The following is a 26388-nucleotide window of genomic DNA, read 5'->3' on the forward strand; positions in this document are numbered from 1 at the left end:
TTGGCATGTTTGAGGAAGACCGAGGAAGCCAGAGTGACAGGAGCAAAGCAATGAAGAGTGACAGCAGTAGAAGATGAGGTCAGGAGGATATCAGCTCCTCGGGGGAAGAGGCCAGATCACCCTCAATGTCGCTCTGCAGGGGCCAGCTGCAAGTTATGGAGTGGGTGGTCAAAAACACGTGTTGGAGAGAATCAGAAAGTCCATTGTTCTAATAAAAAGAACAAATTAAAGAGTATATATAATTTCTTAGTTCTTCCATGAGAAAGTCTGAGGTGGAAATTTTGTAATGTATTTGTCTGATTAGAGTCCAGAACATCTCCTCCCTCCCTAGTGACCCCTGCCTTGGAGACAAAGTGCCTTCAGTGTTTTCAGGGCCACATCTCCCACCAAAGTCAGTTTCTGATGTTCTTAGTGCTCGGATTACATAGGATGGAATGTTCCAAGGAAAATGATGACTAGTGAAGGATGAACAACATTAATAGATTAGATCCCCTGGCACATAGAAATCACTTTTAGATCAGAAAAGAAACAAATTGTTGCAAAATCAATGGCCTTGCACTGTAGCTCTGAGCTTCACAGAACTTCTGTCAAGTGTAGTTTTGGTCAACGATGTCACTCCCTCAGCCACTTAGAGCTGCATTAAGCACAATTCCAGAGCTAAACTGATATTATGAGGTAAAAATTGGTTGACTCTTTTACTTGTATTTCTGGGAGCAGGCCACTTTTAGCATAATTTCTTAAGAGGAGCAATTTTCAAATAAGGTTTTATGGCAGGCTTTGTCTTGTGTTTCTTTTTGTAAGGATAGCCATAGTCTCATCATTCCCTCTCTTGGGACCCACCATCCGCCAAGAAACATGACTGATTTCCTGGTTTTCTAATCCCCTTTGCAATTTGTGAGTGAGTTAATAACAGCAAAAAAGTCATTCTATTTGCAACTCTAAATATATCAAGATTGCCAGACTGTTCAAGAAAAAAAATGCAATCTTTGCTTTTAGATTTTTTCTTAAAGGGATATTTCATCTTTGTTGTAATGAAGTTAATTCCAGACCACACACCAAAAAAAGCCATAAATCTGTGCAACAAAGATAATGAAGTAACTTAGACTGTTGACTGCAGGTGAAACAAGGAAGAGTAGAATATTTTGTAGGCCTATTATGAGTAGAAGCAGGACATTACATTTAAACTGCATGACATTAAAAGTCAAAAAGGATAGGAACTTTTGCTGTTAGAGAGTTTGTTTGGTTTGGTTCCTCATCAGCACCCTTTGTGCCCTGATATATTAGAATGCAAGCCAAGTGGTAGGCCTCTTATCCTTTTTACCTTTTCCTGTCTCACAGGGAAAGGTACTGACCCTGTGGATAGGGTAAGTCAGCAGCTCTGACCTTACCATTTATACAGCTGGGTTTATGAAAAGATATTCACTGCCAGTAGTTCACAATGAAGGTCCTGCCAAACTCCTTGACGACCATGAGGCAGGTCATCCACTCACCTGCTCCAGGTATGATCTCCCTCACCTTTCCTCAAAATAAATAGTACTTGGACTAGGGGGACCAACCATCTAGGATTGCCCACAACTGAGGGATTGACTGGGACCTGGGACTTCTAGTGCTAAAACTGGGAAAGTCCCAGGCGAAGCAGAGGAGGTGCTCACCCTAAGTTGGATCCCCACAAAGTATGAAGCAGCTCTTGACTGGGAGCTGTGGACAGTGGGCCTTGGTGGAGTTGCACGGCTCCCTTTTACCACAACCAGGGTAAGGCCTCACTGTCCAGGCCTGTGAGGAACACCATGTAGAAGTCCTCTCATTTGTCCAGTACCACGGTGACCTCTGACAATTTCCACGTTAGCAAAATGGGGACAATAATTGTGCCTACTTCCTAATTCTTCTATGAGAATTAATTAAGTTAATATTAATATGTATAAAGTGCTTACAGCAAAGCTTGGCACTTAATCAGTGCCTAACAAATGTTACCTACTGTCATCATGGTCATTAGTTTCTGGATGGGAGAGAAATGATGCAGGACTTCACACTGTAGTTGATTCTCTCCTAGTGAATCTTAACCAGCTTATGCATATTATCTTTTCAAAAGTGAAAAAAGAAAGAGAGAGGAAGGAAGGAAGAAAGAAAGGAAAGAAGGAAGGGAAGGTGGAAGGGAAGAAAGGAGGGAGGGAGGGAGGGAGGAAGGAGGGAAGGAAGGAAAGAAGGAGAGATTACTGTTAGTAAAGTCAGTTAAGATTTATCTGCTTTCTTAAAAAGTAATTCTACCCACAAGGACTGACATTTGAACAAGGTCAAAGTCCATATGAAAAATATTTTTAAAAATGGAAACAATTGGTATTAATACATGGCATTTTCAGAATAAGTTACTGCTCTTATCAACACTGTTTATCATAGTTTAGAAATGCAAACAATCTGACCATCCACCAGTAGGATAATGATTAACATAAATTATGTTACATCCGTACTCAAATTCTGTTAATTGAATTTGTTAAAATAAATAAGGTCAATATTTATGCACTGATATGGAAAAGATCCCCAAAGCATACTGTTGCAGAACAATATATACAGCACAATTCCATGTATGTAAACAAATCACAAAGATGTCTGTCTCTCTCTATATATAAATGTAAGTACATGAATGCATAAAATAAGGTTTGAAAGTATAGACACATAAGTACCTAAGGATTATCTTTGGGAAGAGGAGAATGGGTTGGGAGTTGCTTGAACAGGAGACTCATTTTTATGTTAAAATCGTGTGCTGCTTGAAATTTATTCTCCGAAGAGAATATATTCATATATTATTAATACTTTGTAATTTTTTTAAATAGCATAATAAAACAGATGTAGAATAGAATTCCACCCCAAAATTCTTTTGTTATTTTCTCCTTCTTCTTTTTCCTTCATCCTCAATATACCTCCAAAATAGGAAAACAAATTTGCTGTAAATGGCAAAGCATCCAAGTTACTGCAGATGAGGTGTATGGCATATAATTCACTAACTGATAATGAGAGTTGACAATAGTAAAGAGCCCACAAAATTATACCCAAGTACAAACTGAAAGAAATAGCCACCCTGTTGAATATGTTTAGCAATAAGTTCTAAAAAATTGATGGCTGTTTTTAACCAATGGCATCTTAATAGTCATAGAATACAAAAATCGAAGACTAAAGTTACGTTTTTCTGAGGTCTTTGCAAACTAGATAATGGTTAATAATCTGGATTAAATCTTGTATCACGATTTTAGGGAGGCTGGGATGGGTTACTGTGTGAGCACATCCTTTTGTAGCATTAGCGGTATCAGCGCATAACCTGAATCCTGAAGATGCTGTCTAGAAGACTTCTGTGCTGGGTGGACAGCTGAAGAGGACCCTCTAAAAGTCTGTAACTATGACTAGTTTAGGAAAGGTATTACTGCATTGGAAAGGACTTGAGCCTCAAAGACTGACCTGGGTTTGACTTCACTCTTCAATAACAACTATATAATTTGAGATACATTACTTATCTCCTTGTACCTCTCCCCTACCTCTGTCAAAAAGCATAATCATCACTACTTCAAAGGATTATTGTAAAAATTAGAAATAAGGTATATAAAAGCACAAAGTAAGCACAAAATAAATACTAAATATATTTGCCTGAAACTTATATAGTTCCTTTAATCCTTATGCAGTTACACTGTTGTACTGGTTTTCATTTTTAAAAATAATTTATTATGAATTTCTGGCTTTTTACCCTTTTTAAAAATTCTACCTTAACTATAAGGTCAAGTGATTACAAAAGAATAAAGCTTTTAAAAACATTTAATGAACAGAAATTTACTCATTCAAATATGCACTCAAAGAAATCATGGGGTCTTATAATTGCCAGGGGCTGAAGAAGTCATCTGGTTGAATCTAACTCCTATTGCATGAAACCTTTATTTCATACTCTACTCCTGAAGGCTACTCAAAAAGAAGCATGCTTCTTAACCTCTAAGCCAGAAAAAAACGAGGGGAGAGAAGTCTTTTTGAAAGGAAGAGCTGGACTAGAAGAGAAGCCACAAGTGTACCTGGAGTATCAGCAACTACCTCTTTCTAGCAGAACCACTGCACCAGGTGATAGCATTTACATCTATGGAAGTGAGTGAAATCGCTCTGAGAGTAGGTGTAGTAGAGAAACAAAGAGTGCTTGGGTGCTAGACTTAAGGAACGCCACATTTAGAAGTTGGATAGAGAGGTTAGAACCGGCAAACGAGACTTAGGAGTTGCCTGTTAGGTTGGAAGAAACTATCTAATCAGAGTTTCTATTGAGGTCACAGTTTTAGGTGAGATGAGTGATATACAAGATATACAAGGGTGGTTCACATTAGAACGGGAAAGATAATTATGACGTAAATTAAAAGAGGAAATGCTCCTGGAGAGGCAGCAGAACATTGAACCAAGGGACAGAAGGCTAGAGTTAAATTCCCAGCTCTGACTCTTACTAGATGTATTGGACAGGACACATGAGTTTGCCCTGAGCCTCAGTCAACTCCTCTGCAAAAGGAGAGATGATAATACCTATCTCAATGGGCTGCTGTAGGAGTTCACTGAAATAATGTATTCGAATATACACTGTAAATGAAAAAATGTTACACAAACTCTCTGCCTAGAACTTACATTCTTCCAGGACGAGGGCCCACCCTACCCATTTCTCTCTTACCAGTCTTCTGATTGAATCCTGACCTCCCTGATGGTAACTACCTGCTTTCTGTGATCTTTTTCTGTTGCCTGACAGCTAGGGCCTTAGTGCCAATTGCCACTGCCCGAGCTCTGTACCATTCTAGTTGCCGTGGGGCACTTGCCAAATCACTGACCCCATTCCTGACTGTCTTTCTGGCCCACCTACCACCTATGAGCCCAAGTTATGACATGCTCCAAAGTGTTGTTTCAGAGCCAACCCCACATATAACTACTGAGATTCAAATCACATACTTAACATCTATATCTAGATTGTTTGCTCAGTCACAAAGATTTCTTAAAGTTCTTGAGACCAAAGTACCTTGTGTCTTACAAAGGTGATATCCACAGCAATACATATATATATACACACACACACATAGATATTCATCGATTTCCTTCACCTTAAGTTAATTTGCATAAATAATAAAGGCTTTTTTGTTCATTTAAATAGTCATAAAAATTGTTTATGGTTATGATGAAAATATCTGGATTGTGTCTAAAAGTCTTCTCTAATTAGGTAAGCCATCCATGCCATTTATTTGAAGATTCTTTGATCAAGTTGTTTTCATTGAAAATAAGTATGGCTTTCACATTATCAAAAGGTCTACACAGTAATTAAATTGCTACTTGTTTTATCACTTCCCTGGGGAAAAATACTCAGCCAGTCACTTGTTGAGCTAGGTCTAAAACCAATCCATTATTGGACTCACTGATATTTTAATTACTATTTAATTACTAATTATTAGAGGAAATTTTTTAAATTAAATAATGGTATGTTCTACTCAATTTTTTAATTAGTTGATTTGCTCTAAATACAATATTATATACTTTCAGCCAATCATTTTGAAAATAATAAAAATACAGTTGAATCTTGTTACCTTGATCTTTGAGATCTGGGAAGGGGATAAAGAAGGAGAGAGAAGAAGGGTACTATGTGAACATCAAATGACACCTAATGGTTTTTAAAACCCCAGCAAAGACTTTGTGCTTCACCAAGCTCTACTCAAGCACAGAGAAAAAATGTAATACCCATGACAGGGTGTTACAATCATGCCATACATAGAAGCAATTCTTATTCCATAATGGAAAGCTACATGTCAAACTAAAATAACTCCAGGTCTTTTATATTTTACAGTGGACTAATAACCTTTATTGCTATTTTTAAAAGATGTTAGTTTCTACTTTCTAAGAAATTGAATTAATTTGCTCTTCTCCAATTATCAATCCCCTTTTTGGCTCATCCCTAGATTACAAAGAAAAATGTAAGTGAACCTGTAATGACTTTACCTGAATTCTTAAGCAGAATACAAACTGTTCCAACTTTCTCATATGACACGCCAGTTTGCTATAGTTAACTAATTTAAGGAAATAAGCCTAGTTCCACTGGTGATGGAGATGACTGGCAATGGAACTCAGATTTGGGTGAGTTTTCAGCATCCATTGTCATTGGTTATATGCTCCCATAGCATTCTGTCTTTCTTTCAAAATATTTACCAGCTCATTACATATTTGCATGATAATATTGTTAACGTCCTTCTCCCTAATATGACAGTAAGATCCATGAGAACAAGGGTAAGATCAATTTTTTCCCACCAATGTACATTCCAGCACCCAGTTTAGTGGGTACCTAGAATGTAGCAAGTGTGCAAAACATTTTTATGGAAAAAAATGAATAAAAAAAAATTGAGTTAGTATTATTTTCAAGGAGTATTTAGGAATGGATCAGTACCAGTCACTTGGTATGTCCCATGTAATGAAATTCTACAAAAGGCATTTTTTGAACAATCAATAACATCACATTTCGAGCACACACCACTTTCTCTGGTACTTTTTGCAGAGGCTGGTTTTAACCTTCTCTGATGACCATGGTGACAGCCCTTTTGCATACTATATTGAGCATTCTGCTATATATTTTTGTGTTCTATAGTTTGTCTTTACAGACCAACTGAAAATTTAGAACACCAAAACAAAAACAAAAACACTCCTTAGAAGCATATCCCCTAATCTGTTACACCAGAAATATGAGGAAAAAATTTCTTTTTAACTTTTTCCCTTCACATGGTGTGAACATCTGATTGAGAGATGTCTTACAGCATGGTGGGGTAAATCAATGGTTCTCAAACTTGAGCGTGCATCAGAATCACACGGAGAACCTGTTAAAACACAGATCACTGGACAAACCCTCAGAGTTTGTGATTCCACAGGTCTGGTGTGGGGGCCTGAGAATTTGTATTTCTAACAAGTGCCCAGGTGATGCTGATGCTGCTGGTCTGGGGACCACACTTTGAGAACGACTAGTGTAGGTGCTGGAAGGGTAACCTGCTAAAACTAGGTTCAATGCCAGGTATATTCCTGGTTGAAATAGTCTCATAGAGAAAATTATAAACGGTTGGTAGAGAAGACAAATTATCAGAAGGTGCTACATATTATGCAATACATTATTAAATAACCAGCTTGCCTCATTACTTAGCTGGGTTTTTTTTTTCTTTCAATTACACTTCTTCAGGAATTATCTTGTTTCACTTTTTAATAACTAAAATGGGAGGAGGGTGAAATCTCTAAGTTATTTTTGTCCTCAGTAAGAACCACCTCCATTCATTCCCTGTCCTTCAGTGCCTCAAGGGAGTCACTTAATCCTCTTCAGTCATTATTCACTTATCTGTAAAAAATGGATATATAGTACCTATCTCAGTGCTGTGAGGATTAAATGAAACCTTAAATGAAAAATACTTAGCCTCCAAAATGGTCTGTAAATCGTAGCTGCTATGTTTTTACTAATTTGTCTACTCACTCAAGAAAGTAAATTTCAATGGTCCTGGGACCAGTGTCTGAAACTATCAATACTTATATTTCTAACACTTTAATTGCCTACAGCAGTAACTCTAAACTGTAAAGGAAAATGTTCAGTTATGTTCTAGGGATTCCACTTACTGTGGCAGAGAACTGTTTGATTTGGAAATTTTGGCACAGGGCACCAGGACAGCATTCTCCCAAATACACAAAATTATAAAGAAGAATCACCTGGAGCACTACTTAAATATTCATCAAGTTCCTGAGCTCCACCGCAGACTCCCAAAACTATCTCCAGGGGAAAGGCCTAGGTGATTATTTAAAAGCAGACAATTAACTCCAGGTGATTTTTCTTATCACCAAGTTTGGGAAACAACGAAGGGACCTCTCACTCCAGTCTAATGGTGGCTATTAGAAGCCCTAAACATCGTTTCTATTTATTCATTAGGCCATTGTTTACTAGAAAATTTCGTAAGTCCTTTTTGTCTTACTACTTTTGTTTTTTGAGTTGAATTAAAGTCACCTGGAGAAGCCAGCTGCAAGTGGGTTTTTTGCTGGTGCTTTGAAAAGCTTCTCAGTGTTTTTAGTTAACTCACCCTTTCAAACTAGTCGGGGCCTGTGCCTCATTTTTGAATTGCCCCCTTTTGAACTTCCTCCTGCAACGTCTCCTTTTTGATCTCTCCCTCGGGTCTAGCTTGTTTGTCCCTTAACTTCATCTTGGGTAGAACATTTGGTGCTTTACCAGTTCACGAGGCTCTGCTGGAAGAGTCGATTTCCAGGGATTTTACAGGCTGGCCAAAACAGTTCAGAACGGTGTCGCCGGGGCCGAAGACTGGCAGCAAGTCGGCGGAGCACTTCCTGACTCTGCGCAACCACCCGTGACCTTGCGCGAGCGAGCGGGCCGGCGGGCGAGTGAGCGGGCGAGCGCCGCCCGCCCCGCTCCTTCCCGGGAGCATCAGAGCAATGCTCAGGCAGGACTTTAGAACCGAAGGGGAGTGTGAGGGAACCGGACGGGGGAAACTTCATAAACAGGCGAGAAGACCTAGAAGCTAAACAGCAGTTCATTTTCTCTTCTCGAGCCGAATCCTTCTAACACGTTCTTGTTGGGTGGGGAGTAAGGAGGAAAGGGAAATGTCTGCCAAAGGCTTTAGACAAAGCGTGAGAACTCAGATGGCGAAAAGTCGGCTTGACTGAGAAAATCGGAAGGAGAGAGGCTGAGGGCGGACAATCGGGTTAAAAATAGAAACGCAACCTCCACAGGACTACTTCTTTCCAACTCCACCCTGGGGCCGGCAGCCGAGCCAGTGACTCGGCTCCGCGCAAAGGCAGCGCGCTCAGGCTCGGCCCCGCCTCCCCGGCCGGGTGACTGGAGGCGGAGGCGCGGCGTCGAGCACGTGACGTCAACGCGCTCCCCGCCGCCGCCGTCGGGGTTTTCGCTGACGCACAGATCCCGCCCCCCCTCCCCTTTCCCTCACTGCTTGAGCGCCGGGTGGAGAGGACGCGTCAGTCGCCTGGAGCGCAGGCCTACGTGCATCTCCGTTTGGGATTCGTCGTTCCCTGGAGCCGCACACCTTCTCCGGCAGTAGCAAAGAGACAGAGAGCGCCATCCGCGGGCCCTTGTGGCGCCCAGGCCTAGCTGCGCGCGCCCCCCTCGCCCTCGGAGTCGGCCAAACCCGCCGCCGGTGGAGGCGTGAGGCGACGACGGGCCGGCGCCGCGAGCAGCGTTAGCCGCCGCGGCCTTCGGCCCTCCCTCCGCCTCCTTCTCCGCCCCCCCTCGCTTCCCTCCTCCCACTTCCCGAGCTCCGGCGTGTCCCGGCCACGCTCGGTGTTGCTGCGGGAACAAAGGAAGACCCCGCGGCGGCGGCGCCACCTCAGCCTGCGGCTCTGACCCGCTCCCGGCCCGCGGCGGCGGCGTCGGCGGCGGAGAATTCAGGGCTTCCGGCTCCCCCCTCCCTGAGGGCTCGGCCCGGTCCCACCGCGCCGGCGTCGCGCGCCAGCCCGGTTGCTGCCGCCGAAGGGTGAGTAGTACGGGGCTTGGGGAGGGCGCCCGGCTGCTCGTGCCCGGCCAGGGGTGGGAGTGAGGGATTCGGGCGCCGCGGGCCTCCGACGAAGGCCGAGCGGCCCGCGTATGGCGGCGTCTGGGAGAGGAGAGCCCGCCCGCCAGCTCAGGAAGCACAAAGACGGAGGCGGCATTCTGCCGTCGAGGCCGGAGGCCTGGTTCCCTGTGCCCCGGGCTCACTCGCACGCTCACGGTCGGGGAAACAATGCTCGGCGTGCGGTCTCCGGGGGTTCGAGCTCTGGGCCTGCTTCGAGTCGGTCGCGGCCGCCTTCCGCGGTGGCGCTCGGCGTGGGCGGCCAAACCCGGAAAGACAAAGAGGCGGTCGCGGCGGCCGCACCCCCAGCCCCTTGCCCATCGCGCTCCCTATCTCCGCCTCTTCGGAGGGGCCGTCCAGGGTCGGGGGTCGGCGCGGGACCGGCAGTGTTAGGGGCCGGCTTGGCCTGCGGAGCTGCTGTTCTGCATGACTCAGTGGTTTTTGGAAAAGGCCTTGCAGTGCTTTCCTGAACGAGGCCTTTGCTTGAAAGGGCATGGCGGTAGGGATGGGGGACCAGTGGGACCCGAACTTGTTTTAAAATCCGCTGGAGTCTGTGGTGAGAGGGGTCTTCTCTGTCGTGTTTTAGTTTTACCGATGTCGCTGCGTTTCTCGCCCGAGATGCCTTTCATGAAGGAAATGGAGCACCTTCCCCTTTGTTTCGTGCATTTAGGCTGAGGAACGTGAAATTCTTTGCTCGCTTTCCACGCACACCGTGGAGCTGTGTTTTGGGAAAAGGTCCGGGTTGTCTTTATTGACTGAATGCCTTCTAATAATCTAGTCTAAGGACACATTAGGGTAAAGTAGTATATAGGTCATAGAGCGACTGTTCTTCAGCTTGGCTATTCAGGTAATTTACAGACTTTAAAAAAAATCTAAATGAATTTTATTTTACTCCTTATTTTTAAAAGTAGGGTTTCAGAACTGAATTGGTGAAAATACTGCAATTTCATTTTTCAAGGTTTTTTTCTAAAAATGTCCCCCTCAAAAAGATGTTTAATTCTTCCCTATTTTCTATCTCTCAGGCCCGGTATTAAGCCTGAAAAGGAGCCTTTAAAATCACACTAATCTCCATTTAGCGAGAGGGAACTGAGATCTGGAGAGTAAGGGCTTGCCCAAGGTCACTGGCTTAGAGGTAGATTAGAAACTAGAACTCTGGTCTCAACTTCAGGTGGGCAGGCATTCTTAAATGTCTTTTAACATTTTGTGCACCTGAGAGAAGTAAATTCCATAGGCATAAAAGCCTTTTTTATTCGTATTTGAGGCTGGAGAATTTTTCAGTTACATGCTCCTAACTTTTTGGTTTTGGTTTTGATTTTCCTATGAAGTATAGGAAGCCACAAACTGTAAAAAATACACATTTCAGCTATAGAAACTATAAAAATAAACATTCTAGCTATATCTGATAGAGCTGACATGATGAATGCTCCAGTTTGTAGCAACTTTAAAGGTAGTAAATAATAATGGTATTGTATTTTTCTAAAATACAAGTGGGGAAACACAGTACCTAATGGCACTTATCCCCACACCCACCTCAAAAAAAATTGCCACTAATCATGAGGATTCTTTCTGCCTTGATGCTCTTCGCTGTGCTTGGTTTTTATAAACACCCCTGACCATTTGGCTTCCTGAGTGATTAATGATGCTTGCATTTTCTAGATTTAATGTGAGATCATTCCCTGTGTTAGAAAAAAACTGTAGCAATCTTAATGGCATCTTTTTGTTTTGTTTTCTTGTTATATTAGATATGTGAGCGCTGCATCCTTAATTCTTGGGGTTGTGTAGGAGTTGGCAGGCTCTGAGATAAAAATAGAAGCTGATTTCAGAGGCTTCTGTTGACTAGGCTTTATGTGAGAGCCTCCATCCCGCTCACCCTGTCACATTGCAGCCTTGTGACAGGCTGAAGCGCCCGCCCATGTGATCTAAGCTTCTGAGAAATATTAAGGCAAGCTGTGCTCTTGTGATGGCATTTAAAAGCTGGCTTTCTAGGGGGGAAAAAATCTACAAGATGAGATGCCATGTAGAAGACTGATGTCCCGGTGTCTCTTGTGTTTCACAGTTTGGAGGCTATTTATCGTGACTTGAAGGTAGATGTGTTTTCTGAAGAAAGGTGGAAGGAATACTTTGCATGTGAAATCATTGGGTGAAATCCCCACCCCCATTTATATAAACAAAAGATTTTAAGAATCAGATTAATATTAACGTGGGTTGACTTTTAGGCTAATTTACTTTTAAAGCCACTGTCAGATGACACTAGAAGTTAGTATAGCAAGTGAGCTAGTGTAATTCTTAAGCTGGCTTCAAGGGATGACCCTGCTTTTTGCGTAGGGCAAAGATTCACATACTTTGCATGGTAGGCATGCAAATAAATGCACTGTTAATTTGAAGCATTTTTTGCACATGTTATACTCAAAATTTTAAAAACCCAGCTGAAAGTGTTTATTAATAAACTTCCTAAGTGATGTTGAAATGTTTACACTACCCTGATCCAAAATGAGTCAGCTAAATTCCACTTACTATTTAAAGAGATAGTGTCAACTAAATTAGTACTATTATCTGAAGTAAGTTGCAAGTATTGGTCACTTTCCATACAAGTTTGATTGGGTTGAGGTATTTTCAAGCTTGAAATATGATGGCTTTTTGCTAACAAAAGGAAAGATTACTGTCATTTAAATTGTTGGAATAATTGTCAGGATTCGGGCCAGGTCAAGTTTGGTTAGTCCTCTTCCCCCCTTTTTATAATTTTGGTAAAAAGTGTTAATACTTGTTAAAACATTGCTTTTAATAACTCACTAAAGAGTGTATCCTAGTATGTGGTGGTTGGAAAAAGCAGTATGAAATTTAAGGAAGTAACAAGCTCTAGCTGAAAGTACTTTCCTGCACTTACTTGAAAAGTTCATAACTTATAAGTCACCTTCATAGTCAACGTTAAGGTACAGTTAAAGGACAATGACCAGAATTATTGCACATAATCTCCCCTTGATAAAATGCTCTGAAATACGCTTTTGGTACATTCATACATACTTTAAGGTGACATGGAAACCTTCCAGGTTTTTAAAATTTTTTTCTTAAATATTTATATTCTGTTAACTCAGGAAATTTTACTAAATTTAGCAAAACATTACTGTGTTTGTGCTAATTTTAAGAAGGCTTCTGGAAAAGCAAGGGTATGCTTTCTATATAAAGCTCTTTCTGGTAACCTAGCATTAAATATTAACCATTACTAAAGGTTGTGTATATTGCTTTATTTTGCCATATTGAAATTGAGCTTGGAAAGGTTTCATTATTTTCTGTCATGAGGCAGACAAGCGCTTGTTAAAAGTGTTAATAGAGCCGTTGGCTGAGAAATCTGTGGCTGATAATTTGTACATTATAGGTTTCTAGGCATTGACTTTAAAGTATACTCAGACCCAGATTTCTCATGTCAAATGTAGAACAAAAGGAATTTCCTAAGCAGCTTTACCCTAAATTCTTAAAGAACTTCACCTTTTGGTGCCAAGGTAACAGGAAAAGCTAGATGATCTACCAGCTCTCTTTTCAGTCTTCTGTAAAGGTGTTGCAGCATTTAAAAAGTACAGATGCTCTGCCCCATGGCAGAACTGAATTACTACAGGGCCCACGTATGTTCAGATGTTAGTTTTAAGAAAACTCTAGAGCTACATCCAATATACAGGTAGTTTAAAGAACCACTAGTTGATATGAAGAGTCAGTAGTTAATTGTGATTATTTGAAATGATCTGCCTGTAGTGTAGGAGAGCAGAAAGTGATTTAAAGATACCAATTGCCAAAATTGATTTAAACATAATTCTGGTATTGGGAAGGGTGACCTTTTCACGAATTACAGAAACAGTGACAGGTAAAATAATACATTTTAATGTTTAATGATAGAATTTTTTTGTCCTAAAATGTGAAGTCATAATAGTTCATTGTTTATCAAGCTAAAACAGTTCCATTCATGTCCCTTGTTTTATAAAGGCAACAAAATATTCATAATTTAGCCTACTCTATTTTAAAGATTAACACAATTTGGGGCTTTGTTAGAAACAGACTCAGTGTTTAGAAATGACAAAGGTACAATGATGACTATCATACTAATTTAGTGATTTTTTTTTTTTTGACTACATGTTATTATCTAAAATTTTGGTTTTGTTTTGTTTACAGCAGAAAAATGGCTCAGGAGACTAACCAGACCCCAGGGCCCATGCTGTGTAGTACAGGATGTGGCTTTTATGGGAATCCTAGGACAAATGGAATGTGTTCTGTTTGCTACAAAGAACATCTTCAGAGGCAGCAGAATAGTGGCAGAATGAGCCCAATGGGTAAGTTGGTTCCAAGAAATAACCCATTTGAAGACCTGGTGGACAGAAAATATAGAACCAAGAGTTGGGGCCTAAGACTGAGAATCAATCCTGAAAGTCCAAGGAGAGAAGACTCGAGAAAAGCTTGAAATTTAAAGCAATAATAGCCCAAGTACTTGGAATGACTACATGAGGAATGAGTGACTGTCTACAAGCATCTTCTAGCTTTTTCATTTTCGTTTTTGAGTACATGTACTCACTGGATATGACTTTTTAATATATTTTTTTTGTTGTTTGGATATCACTTAAGTGTAAGATTCTGCAGCACAGTGAAAGTACTTAAGTCACTAACCTAATTAAATGCAAGTATTTGTTACTTATTAATAGTTTTGGTAATGAGTGTTTGTAGTGTTGCTTTGTTTCTTACCAATCCTTTTTTCTAAATAGGGACAGCTAGTGGTTCCAACAGTCCTACCTCAGATTCTGCATCTGTACAAAGAACAGACGCTAGTTTAAACAACTGTGAAGGTGCTGCTGGCAGCACATCTGAAAAATCAAGGTAAGATTAAACATTTCTGGGTTTTTATAATAATACAGGGAGGAAATAAAGATAAATGATATAATTATGAATGTTAATAAATAATGATGTATTACATCATACGTATTACATTATAATAAGGATGTTAATACATTAGATGCCCTTGGCTTTACATGTGTTGCACAATTGGTGATTATTCCAGTGTCTTTTAATATATGATCTTGTAGGTCATTGAGTAAAGATGTGTATTAACAACGCACTCCTGAACAACATCAAGGATACTGTGTTGAGAATGCTGTGCTTTTATTTCCTTGTAATTGAGGTGTAAGAATTGTAGAGAATGAGGCTCTGCAGATTATATTGTAATGCCACATAAGGCATTTTGGCAAAGCTACCCCTTTTGCCCTTAAACAAATTACAGGCACAGCTAAGAATTTCTAGTTGGCTATAATAGAACATCATAACCTATATAAATATGCAGGCTTGAATTGATGAGCCATTCATCAAATTGCTTCCTTATTCTCAACCATTTGTGCTGGGCATCTTGTTTAGATTATTTAGCTCCATTTGATCACACTGGAAATAATATATGTTGAACTGACAACTTATTATCTTTCCAAGAAGTACCCTTAACATCTTTAAAAATGTTTGCTTGAACTCAAATAGAAATGTGCCTGTGGCTGCCTTGCCTGTAACTCAGCAAATGACAGAAATGAGCATTTCAAGAGAGGACAAAATAACTACCCCGAAAACAGAGGTGTCAGAGCCAGGTATGCTTTTTTTTAATACTAGTTCAGTTCTGGATTTGGTAGTACAAGAAAGAGTTGGTGGAGGGATTCTTTCCTTCCCATTGAAGGACCAAAGAGGAGAGAGAACTATAAAATATAGGCTAAGCAAACCACTATCTTTAAAGTACCTTGAAGTATAAAATGGTCACTCTTTAATCTCTTCTTCTCTGCCCATCCCCCCTTGCCCCTGCACCCACAAATCAGCAAAGTTTATAATATGAAGACTGAAAATGTCAGAATTTAATGAACTTAAAAGGTAGTTTACCAATATATTTTAAAAGTATCTGAATCATTAAAGAAGGTATTGTTCACAAACGGAAGAAATTATACGGACTAAATTCCAAAGCTGTGGAGAAAAATTTAATAATCAAAAGCATTAACTATTCAGTCTTGATATTGTCAATACTGTAGAAAATACTCAAGCAAAAGAACATATTATACACTAAAAGAAGCTTGAAGAAGTGTGGGATCCCTATGGGAGTTTAAAAATTCAGTGTGGAAAGGCATTTTGGTTTTCATTAGATAGTGACTGAGTCTATGCTGAACTTAAATAGCACAACCAGAAGTGCTTTAATGTTGCCAGAAGATTGACTTGTTTGATTTACCTGTGCTAGACCCTGGAACAATGATCTGTATACTCTATGGTGCACATAGTTCGTTTGATCAATTCATGATTTCCTGGTATAGTGTTGACAACACAATATAAAACTTTATTGTGAGAAAATAGTGTCAGTGGACATGTAATCTGCTTTGGAGGCTTGCTTTTGTACATAGCCGAGCTTATGTGAACCATATCACTCTTAATTGATACAGTTAAGATGAAAATTCTTAACTTGGGCAGGTGAATCCATATTTGGTTATTTTTAAGTAAGTTCCATCCTTATGAAAAACTGACCAAATTAGTATTTGTGAGGCTTTTGTTCTGTTTCGTTTGTTATTGTTTTTTTAAAACACAAAATGACACTGACCTTGGAACAGTACTCTTTTGGATTAGTTCTGTAGCTATTCTGTGCATTTATTATTTCTTAGTAGCCTTTCTGTAGTTCGCTGCTCTGCCTTTTCTGTATCATTTTTCTCTTCTTGACTGACCCCCGCCCCTCTTCCCTGTATGTTTTAGGAACCACTGTCCAATTTTCAGGTGTGGCCAAGGAAATATGGCAGTCACCTCCCCAGAACTATTCCACAGATTGTTCTTTACTGTTATACCATCAGGAAAAATTACATTAACATTGCCATAGTAGATTATTAGGAATAAGTAGTAGCTAGAATATTACTGTTGGTCTAATATTAACTGGTAATCTCACTGGATAGATTACTAATGCAAATGAGTTATAAATTTGGAGGTAATTTTACAGTACTTATTAAACCAATTGGTTTGGATTTATGCTGATAGCATTAGTGTTGGCCTATTGTTAGGCAATAATTTTAGTATTGTATACATTAATTTGCTATTGGGGTTTGGATTAATATTAAAGCTCAACTTACAGTGCTTCTGGTGTCGCTGAGTTTTGTAAAAGTAGAACTAAATTTTGTTTTCAATAACCTGGTGGTAATGTGAACTTTAAAACAGTAATCTGCAATTTTATCTTTATATTGACAAATTCCATTGATGTCATGAGTGAACTTAAAACTTAGATCTTTTAGGTGGAGAAACAGGGACTTTTAAAAGTAGGTTATATCTCTTACTGTCCAAATTTCATACCCATTTTAGATAAGTATCACAAAGTAAATTAAAGATGTGCTCTAAAAATTCTTGTTTTGCCTCTGGAATCCTTAATAGTCTAAAATCAAAGCTTCACAAGTACTTACGCTGTCCTAAAGACAACGTTGCTGATCTTACAAGTTTTTTGTTTTTTTTTTAATCCTGCAGGTTTTCTATGTAAGACAATATAAAGCACTTATTAAAATGGCACAATAATTATTGTGAAATTTTGGAATCTAAAGTTAATTAGGGGATTAATGACTTGGGTTTTACTTGTCAAAATTTACTGGGTTTATTTACACAATTTTTCTTTTTTCTATCAGTATAAAAGCAGAATGACTTTATAGCTAATTACCTCAGAAGTTGGCAACCTTATTTCCTGAGTAGTAATGAATTTGAACTGCCCTAATTTAGAAGTTTGCATTTAGGCAATTGGAATATGGAAAAACTGAGCAGACCACATCTCTCAGGTCTTTAAAATTTAGAATTAGGATTTTGTTTCCCAGGACTAGAGTGAGTTTAAAGGAATTTGAGTGGAGTGATAATTTAATAAAATTTACAGGAGCAAGTGGTATTATGTTAATTGGCAAGAAGTTCTCAGATTTGAAAGAAGTTCTGATATTAAAGTAGAAGATTGTATTTAAAGTACATGTTTTCAAGAAAGCCTTCTTAGACATTTTCAGGAAGAATCTTACTGTTTCTCTTGTTTTGTTTTGGTCTGGTCTTAGATAATTATCAGCCAAACAATTGACAGACTTCTAATTTTTACCCTTGTTTTTCAGTTGTCACTCAGCCCAGTCCATCAGTTTCTCAGCCCAGTACTTCTCAAAGTGAAGAAAAAGCCCCTGAGTTGCCCAAACCAAAGAAGAACAGATGTTTCATGTGCAGAAAGAAAGTTGGCCTTACAGGTATTCAGGGAGCTCCTAGTTACTCCCTAAGGGACTGGTCAGTCTTACACATAAAACAAAATGCCCGACTTTCAAGAATAGAAAGTTTCCAGAGTAGACTGGAAAGAGGACAGTGAAGAGAAGTTGAGTTTGATTTCCATTGGTTTGTCTAATCATATGAAACCCTTTCCTAACTTCAGGCCTTCTGAATTACTTTCCTTTATCGGATTGATAAAAATTAATCCCTTTTGATTCTTTCCTTTGTTCTCCTGGGGAAAAGATAGCTGAATTAAACAGTAAGCACCTACTTTGAACCAGGCACAAAATGTTCTAGATACTTTTTAATTGTTTCCTTTAAATCTCAGAACTGTATGTGGTTGTCTTTTCCTAGCGTTCACTTGAGGAAACATTACCCAGTTAACATACGGTAGGACTAGAATTTAAATTCAAATCAGCCTGACTCCAGAGCCTGTGTAATTTCTACCCTGTTTGGTACCTACAGGAGTTTATGGAAGAATAGTTACTTGAATTTCTCACCATGTCAGCGGAGGTTAAGAGCACTTTCACAGTTTAAAGTGACAGACTCTTTAATGTTGCAAAGAGTCATGAAAATCTGCTTCCTTTTCTATATTGACTAATGCTTTTGTTTCTTTTAATTGCTACAATTTCCCAAGTGACTCTGCTTCCTCTTGTATGTACAGGGTTTGACTGCCGGTGTGGAAATTTGTTTTGTGGACTTCACCGTTACTCTGACAAGCACAACTGTCCATATGATTACAAAGCAGAAGCTGCAGCAAAAATCAGAAAAGAGAATCCAGTTGTTGTGGCTGAAAAAATCCAGAGAATATAAATTACTACTTGTGAAGAGACTGATAACTTTGTTCTTATTTTAATATATCGTAGGAAAACATTAAAGAGCAGATGCATGGCCATTTTCCTTTGATGTTCTCCAGAGTTTTACTTTACACTTGTCTGTCTTATAATTGATATTTTAGGATGTGTGGGTGTTTGTTACAGGCAGAATTGGATAGATACAGCCCTACAAAATGTATATGCCCTCCCCTGAATAAAATTGGATGAAAATCTGCACAGCAAGTTGAAAACACAGATAATAGGGACAAAATTTAGTTCCCTTGTGCCAAACAAAGTACGTGAAATATCTGCATGTTTGCAGCATATCTGCCTTTGAGAATGTAATCAAGGTATAATCTCTGGCTAGTGTTATGTGCCTGTATTTTTTTTTTTTTTTTAAATGGTACACCAGAAAAGGACTGGCAGTCTACTTCTACCATAAACTTCACCCTGTTAATTTCCACATTTTCCTTGGAAGCGGGAAGAAAGCTATAAAGAAAGCTATCAGACCTTTCCGTGAAACCAGTGTTTTGGTGCCATATATAAGCCTGGCTAATTGGTCTTCTAAAAGCTGTCAAATAAGACATTCTTTGGAAGGTACACATCGTAACTGGTTATAAAGAGTAAAACAGATCAGCCAGCAGGGTCTTGAGCTATCTTTGAAGCTTATCGTGCTGGCCTGCACCAGAAGATGTCTGCATTACTCTCATTGCTAACAATATTGTGTAGCACAGAACTGCACTAAGATTAATTTGTCTACAAGAAGAAATTAAAACTCTACGTTTGGTTTTCACATACAACAGCTCTATTGAGTAACATGCATCTGAATTTTAATTTGCAAGGGTATCTGAATAATTTTTCATGTGCATATTTTGTTGAATTGTTTTGGTTCAAGAAAGAATGTTTAAAGCTCTTTTAAAGACTTCAGTTCTTAATGTAACTGTACCCTTCTGCATGGAAAATTATAACCAACATGGCTGCGGTAGACTTCTTAGTGGTATCCAGCACCACTTGCAGAGGGCTGCTTTATCATATTAATTGTACTTGGGTGTAGGACTCTAGTGTTCTTGGGTGTATTGCATGGGCTGCATTATCTACAGCATTGTACAATAACAACTAGAAGAGGCAGTATACTTCACTGATGCTTGTCTGGTAATATCACTTCTGTGTTATAATGGAAGGTTTTTTGTGATGTATGAAACTTGTGTTTTTTATATATAAATGAGTATAGTTAGGTTAGTGTCGTGGTAATGCCTGTTTTCATCTGTAAATAGTTAAGTATGTACACGAGGCACTACTTCTGATTTATTGCAGTGTTCAGTCTTAGTTTTTACTTTTAAAGCATTCAGTTTTGCTTTCAATTTTATGTACCTTAGTTCTGAGTTAGATCTGCAGATGTGTACAGATAGTTCATATTTATGTATTGCACATAATCATGCTATTCAGCATTGATGCTGTATTGTATTATGTAAATAATAAAAGCCATGTACAGAGGGAAACTTCCACTTGTTCATTGGGTTTTTAAGCCATAGTTAGAAATTCTAAAGGGGGATAATTAGAAAATGTTTCATATTGAACTTTTTAGTTGCATTTGTAGACTTCGCATGGCTATATTGTAAATTTTTTTCCATTGGCATCCCTGAACATGATATATTCAAGTGAGAACCATGAGATGAGTGTTGTAAAACATCTTAAGTGTGGTACATAATAGGCAATTTAATTTTGAAGAAACGAATAGGCACTTTTAGGGTTAAAACAGTCATAGAACTTATGCCATAATTTTTCAATCCTATCTCCCTTTTCCATTTTTTTTGCTTTATAAATGACACTTTAGGCATGACAGTATGTTTACAACAACAGGCATAGTCTTGTTTGAAGTTTGGTTCTAATGTTGAGATGGACCCGTGGGCTTGGTCTTTGCAGGTGTCATATGAGATAATAAAGAACAAGGGATAACAATGACATGCTGACTTCCAAAAAGCAGAACCATGACTTCTCAATGATGGGAGTTTGAAATGGAAATACCCAGATGATTCACTACCACCTGTCACAGTTTTTTGAGTGCTGCTACTTTTGCTTCAGGTGAGGGGAAATGTATACTATATGAAATATGATGAGGATAGTGTCTCCTGAAATATGAAGGATATTGAAGAATCAAAATTGAGTTGAAAATTATGGTATTTAGAAGGCAAACTTAATTTTTATTCAAAGTTTAAGACTTATTTTCCCTCAATGCTACCACTGTCAGACATTTGCTTGATAAATTTTTAAATCTTAAGGTTTTGAAATCCAAGAGGTACGTTGGGGATAAAGAAGACTTACACGGTAAGATGATGGACCTTTCGACTTCATTCTGTAATGGTCTTTGAAATAAGTAGCATGAGATTGTGGTAATGTTTCCATAATCGTTTCTTATGAGGAACACTAATTTAGAACATATTTGGAGTTAAGGATTGGATTTGTCTGGAACATTGGGGAGAAGAGATCAAAGTGTGTAAGGCAGCTAGGAAGATTCAGTTCTACCTAGACACCTGTATTCAAACCTGAATGTTTCTCAGGCAAGACTATAAGTGGGTTTTATCTTTGGAATGTACACTGAGATATAAAGCATATCAAGAATGTATAACGTTTCACTTTGCACATGCCCACTCCAGAAATGCTTTGAGAGGACAGACACTGATGACATGAATCAGCTACATGGCCTAGAACTAGTCTTTTTATTAAATCTGTTCTTCAGTGGGCTTTCTCTGCAAAACTAGGGCCTCTGGTTTGAGGGGAAGTGTTTCCCACAGCACGAATTTGCAAAGGAAAAAACTTGAATGGAATGGCATATTGGTTAAGAAGATAGTGGACCCTAGGACCAAGCTTCATCTGTAAATAAGGATGGTAAAAATGCATGGCACATAGCGTTCGCTATTAAATTTTTTAAGGACTTAATTTTAGGTTCACAGCAAAACAGGTAAATACAGAGATTTCCCATGCACTCTCTTCCGCTACACATACATAGCTCCTCTATTACCAACATTTACCACTAGAATGGTACATATGTTAAAATTTGATGAACCTATATTGACACCATAATCACCCAAAGTCCATAGTTTATAGTTCACCGTTGGTGTTTTCTATGGGTTTGGACAAATCTATAGTGACAAATCCATCATAGTATCATACAGAATATTTTCACTGCCCTAAAAATCTGCTCTGCCTATTCTAACACCCCAATCCCTGACAACTACTGATCTTTTTACTGCCTCCACAATTTTGCCTTTTCCAAAATGTCATACAGTATGTATGTAATCTTTTCAGATTGGCTTCTTAATATTCACTTAAGTTTTCTCCATGCATTTTCATGGCTTGACACCTCATTTCTTTTTAGTGTTGAATAATCCCGTTTTCTGGATGTGTCACAGTTCATATCCATATACGTACTGAGGGATATCTTGGTTGCTTCCAAGTTAGGGCAATTATGAATAAAGTTGTTAAAAACATTGGTGAGCAGGATTTGTGTAGAATAAAGTTTTCAACTCCTTTGGGTAGATAGTATGGTAAGAATATATTTGGTTTTGTAGGAAACCACCAAACTGCCTTCCAAAATGGCTGTACCATTTTGCACTCCCACCAGCAATGAATGAGTTTCTGTTGCTCCACATCTTCACCAGCATTTGGTGTTGTCAGTGTTCTGGATTTTGTCTATTCTAATAGGTGTGCAGTTAAATCTCGTCACAGTAACATGATGTGGAGCATCTTTAGTATTCTTAATTTGCCATCTATCTGTATATCTTCTTTGGTGAGGTGTCTGGTAAGGTCTTTGGCCTATTTTTAATCAGGTTTGTTTTCTTACTGAGCTTTAAGAGTTCTTTCTGTATTTTGGATAACAGTTCTTTATCAGATGTGTCTTTTGCAAATATTTTCTTGCAGTCTAATCTGTTCTCTTGGGCTATTATTAATTTTAATGTCCTAGAGTAATGATTTCTAGAACTTGAAAGAGAATTGTTTGATAACAGGGTTGGTTACATTAAGTTGTATAATGAAAAGGTAAAGATCTGTAACTTAAAAACTTTCAGTTTAAAGTGATTAGAATCATTCTTTTCAGTTGCATTAAATGAAGTTCTTTGCCAGTAACAAAATGGGCAAACATCTACTAAGTAATATAATAGCAGCATATTAAGCATACTACTGTTATGATTGTATTTTTGAATTGGTAACACATTCACAGGGTTCAAAAGTGAATTTATTGATATACATTGAGAAACAAAGCCTTTCTCATCCTGTTGCATATGCCCCATTCCAAAGATACATTTTAGGTAACTGTCATAACTTTGAAAGTTTATCTCCTCCACATCATGTAAACATTTGTGTACAGAGACTTAATTTGACTCTCATTTGCTTAATTATTTGAATGCAAAGTTCTTATAGTGATATTTGTTCATAAATTTAGCTTATAATTTTGGAGAGAATGATGGGTGTGGTTTCTGATTGATTAGCAGTAAGATGATATAGCCTTAAACTACATAGATGGGTTTCCATGGGTGAAATAGCATGTTAATGAAAAGTAATCTGAAATTTGATAAAGCAGTTTCTTATGTTTGTACAGTCTGCTTTAAAGCAAATGTACGACAATACAAAAGTGTCATTTAATGCTTATTACTATTTTCACATGCAAGCTCTGGTTTTTAATTCATATAAAAGCAAAGAGCATTGTTTTGTGTTTTCCCCTAGAGTGCATTTCTGTTCTAGTCCTAGAAGTAAAAGTTAAACCATTTTGTGGCATAAATGTAAGACTCCATTTTGTCTAAAACTAAGTGCTACTTTCCTTTTTAGTATACGTACTGACCTGCTATTGTACTTCACATGTGATGCTTAAGTGAACAGCAAGATGACAGAAGTTATATGTTATTTTCTAGTTGGTTAACAATCTGTTTTGAATATATTCTTTCCTGATGGTTTTGACTGAAATGATCACCACAGAACCTCAGATTGTATATATGTGAAATCATCGATAACACGAAGGCTATTCAGGAATTAGGGTAATCTATTAGTCTACTAAAAAATTAATAAATCTTTCTAACACATTTATTAAATTTTAGTTGAATGCAAGAACTGTTCACAAAACAGCAGTTACTTAAGCCCTTATTCTTTTAGAGCTTACAAATCAGCCAGAAAAAAATATAACCAAACTAGCCTAGATGAGCTCAAACACTAGTGTCTGAGTAATTTCTCAGATTGATTTTGTGTGTATAATCCATGGCAAATTAAAAAATGGTAGCAAATTCTTCCTATGTTATATGTTTCTGTTCTCTCTTGCCTCCCCATTACTAAAAATGCATTCAAACATGAAAATTAGAATACCATGCAAATAAATATGGTTTAGAATTTTTTAAAGCATTTCTTTTAAAACTTATGCACCCTGGTGTTCTCGTTCCATGTCCACCCCTATGAGAAAAGTACTTCCTTACTAGGGTGATGTTTGTTAAGGAACCCCTCCCCTAGACATAACCCCATGTACTCAGAAATATCACCCACATACTAAAAATATTTGGCTTCTAATGTTGTCTTGCACTAATTACTACTGTAAAAGTAATTCTTTAAAAATTATACTACTTAAATATGAATAGTTAATATGCCACCCCACCCATTACCCTTTAGCATCTGTGTTATATTTAAATGCCTGCTTAAATTATCCATGTTTGCACATTTTTCATTTTTAGCTATTCTGTGGCTTATTGGGTTGGAATGAAAATTAGATTGAATATCTAGGACAGCATAACCAGTTTTTTCAGTGGCAAGATTGTATATCAGGTGACAAAAACATGAGACTTTAGAGATTTAACAAAGTAATAATACCTGTTAGAAAAAAAGTGCAGCCAACAGGCATCAAAATATCATGCATTCATATCCAGACATGGCCCTTTAGCATTCAAGTGTTAGGTATGTTAATTTGGGTCTTTGATTAAAAGAAAGTGAGGCTTTTAAAGTAGATTAAGGGCAGCACTTTTTACTTGGTTAATGGGGGACCAAGAATTCTCTAGACTCTTAAGAAAGGTGTCTTTAAGGACCCAAGACAAATTGTCACAGCTAACCAATGATCAAATCTGCCCAGTGATGTATGGCCCTTACACAGAAGGCCCCAGATTGTATTGAACATAATACTTAGTACTGAATCACAGCATTTCAAACTTTGTAGTAAAGTTAATTGTTCAGTGTCATGTATTTGTAAGGCTTAAGGACCAATGGCTGCTTTTTACAATGGGCTGGATGTATGACATGTGGTAGAAACCAAATGAAACAGGTCCATTAAAGTTATTGCAAGAGGGTTGCATGGAAGACTATGTCATCCTCTACTGAGAACTGAGAGGAGCCCACAGCTTATATTTGACACTGAACTTCTGCCTATGGCTGAGGCATGCTGTGTGAACAGGAAAAGTGAGGCATACATGGTCTCAGTTTTCAAGGAGCTTATGATCTAGTACAATAGATGATGATCTGAATTACTGTATTGGCCATGTTGATTCTACAGCTGAGAAAGTAAGTTTGAGTTTTAGGAGGATGGGTGATCAGAATTAATGTTGGATATCATCAGGTATACATCATGACTCAAAGCCTCTTCTCCCAGAAACAATACCCCTTTCAAAATTCGTCACTGTTGGAAGTGGAGAGTAAATTTTTCATTCCAAGGTGGGAAAACAGTTGAGTAGATGGTGGTTAGACAATAGCTTTAAAGTCAGTTCAGGTTTGTGACTCAAAAACTGTGACTCTGGAAAAGTTACTTAATCTTGAGTAACTGATGAGTGTCTTCTCCTGTGCAAACTTTAAAGATTAAAATGATGTTGACTGTAACACACTTAGTAATGTCAAGCACATTGTAAGCGCTTGATACAGACTCAGTGTTTCAACATTACTTAACACAGCTAATAACCCCTGAAGAAGTCTGTATTCACAGATGTTTAAGAGGCCAGATTCTGTGCAGTGTAACAGTCATTTTGCAATCAACTAAAATACATTTGGTGGAATGGAAACAAAATCAAACTGCTAGTTTTCTCTCTGCAAGTCTGACAGTTCTTAAGCTGTGATATACGTGTCCCTGAAATTGCGTGCAAAGTCTGTTGTCTGTGTTTCTTGGTAGGATTTTCAAATTGATCCATGACTCAAAGACAACTCAGGATCTAAATGGCCTTCCTGGGAAGATCCTTGAGTATTTTAAGAGGGAGCTAGCTATTATACAAGCCAGAAATACCAAATCTACCTTGTTCTGCCTCTCAGACAATATTAAAAGAAAAACAGTACCTTTTCTCTTGTTAGAAGCAGTAGCAAAGGCTCCATGGGCTGAAGGAGGAAATGAATTTGTGGGTTACAAACATAGTCCTCCAGTCTTTTAAAAAATAATCTTGCCTTGCCATTTTAGTTTGATTTTCCTGATACCCCTCTCCTACTCTTCTCAAAACCAGACCAGGGTCTATGATATCATGCTTTGCATGATACACACTCTTGCAAGCCAAGAAATGGGAGTTTCAAACATGTTATCTTACACAGTGATTGTTTTAACCTTGTAAGTCCAAATGTCCTCTCACAGCATTGGCTGAATTGTCAGGGTATTGTTATGTGTGTTGGAGAGAAACTAAAGCATCTCTATACTATTATTTTCCAGGCTAAAATAGTAGAGAAGTTGAAAGTAACTCTGAGTTCAGGACAACAGCACTTTATTACTGAGTGATCCCTCTTCTGGTGCATATTATGTCCCTGAACCC

At 38.4% G+C, this 26388-nt stretch overlaps 2 protein-coding genes across 21 annotated transcripts in view; one reads left to right on the forward strand and one right to left on the reverse strand.

The window, feature by feature from the left end:
• Positions 1 to 10160, reverse strand: part of TMC1 (transmembrane channel like 1) — a 375625-nt gene extending 365465 nt beyond the window's left edge. For 15 of the 18 annotated variants that reach the window (XR_014266085.1, XR_014266086.1, XR_014266087.1 and 12 more), the window contains exon 1: positions 8085 to 8221. The gene's annotated coding sequence lies outside the window, so the exon portion shown is untranslated. The other 3 variants (XM_082470917.1, XM_082470925.1, XM_082470916.1) reach the window with 3 other exon arrangements.
• Positions 8979 to 20142, forward strand: ZFAND5 (zinc finger AN1-type containing 5). Of its 3 annotated transcripts, none has more exons than XM_082471113.1 (6): positions 8988 to 9506; positions 13740 to 13897; positions 14324 to 14435; positions 15081 to 15184; positions 17687 to 17812; positions 18493 to 18728. In XM_082471113.1, the coding sequence occupies exons 2-6, from the start codon at positions 13747 to 13749 to the stop codon at positions 18639 to 18641; spliced, it is 642 nt and encodes a 213-aa protein (XP_082327239.1). In that variant the 5' UTR covers positions 8988 to 9506; positions 13740 to 13746; the 3' UTR covers positions 18642 to 18728. The 3 variants fall into 3 exon arrangements, with proteins under 3 accessions (XP_082327241.1, XP_082327239.1, XP_082327240.1); XM_082471114.1 differs by lacking the exon at positions 8988 to 9506 and adding an exon at positions 11644 to 11665; XM_082471115.1 differs by lacking the exon at positions 17687 to 17812 and having other exon boundaries at positions 8979 to 9506; positions 18493 to 20142.
• Positions 20143 to 26388: the final 6246 nt, after the last annotated feature.

The sequence above is a fragment of the Balaenoptera physalus genome, assembly GCF_965194825.1.
Source record: "Balaenoptera physalus genome assembly, chromosome: 7".
In the NCBI taxonomy this organism is placed as follows: domain Eukaryota; kingdom Metazoa; phylum Chordata; class Mammalia; order Artiodactyla; family Balaenopteridae; genus Balaenoptera; species Balaenoptera physalus.

Excerpts from the sequence above, each read along its gene's own strand:
- ZFAND5 (XM_082471113.1), top strand. The coding sequence starts at position 13,747 with ATGGCTCAGGAGACTAACCAGACCCCAGGGCCCATGCTGTGTAGTACA. Across the intron at positions 14,436-15,080 it reads AGCACATCTGAAAAATCAAG|AAATGTGCCTGTGGCTGCCT; the intron begins GTAAGATTAAAC and ends GAACTCAAATAG. Across the intron at positions 17,813-18,492 it reads AAAGAAAGTTGGCCTTACAG|GGTTTGACTGCCGGTGTGGA; the intron begins GTATTCAGGGAG and ends TTGTATGTACAG.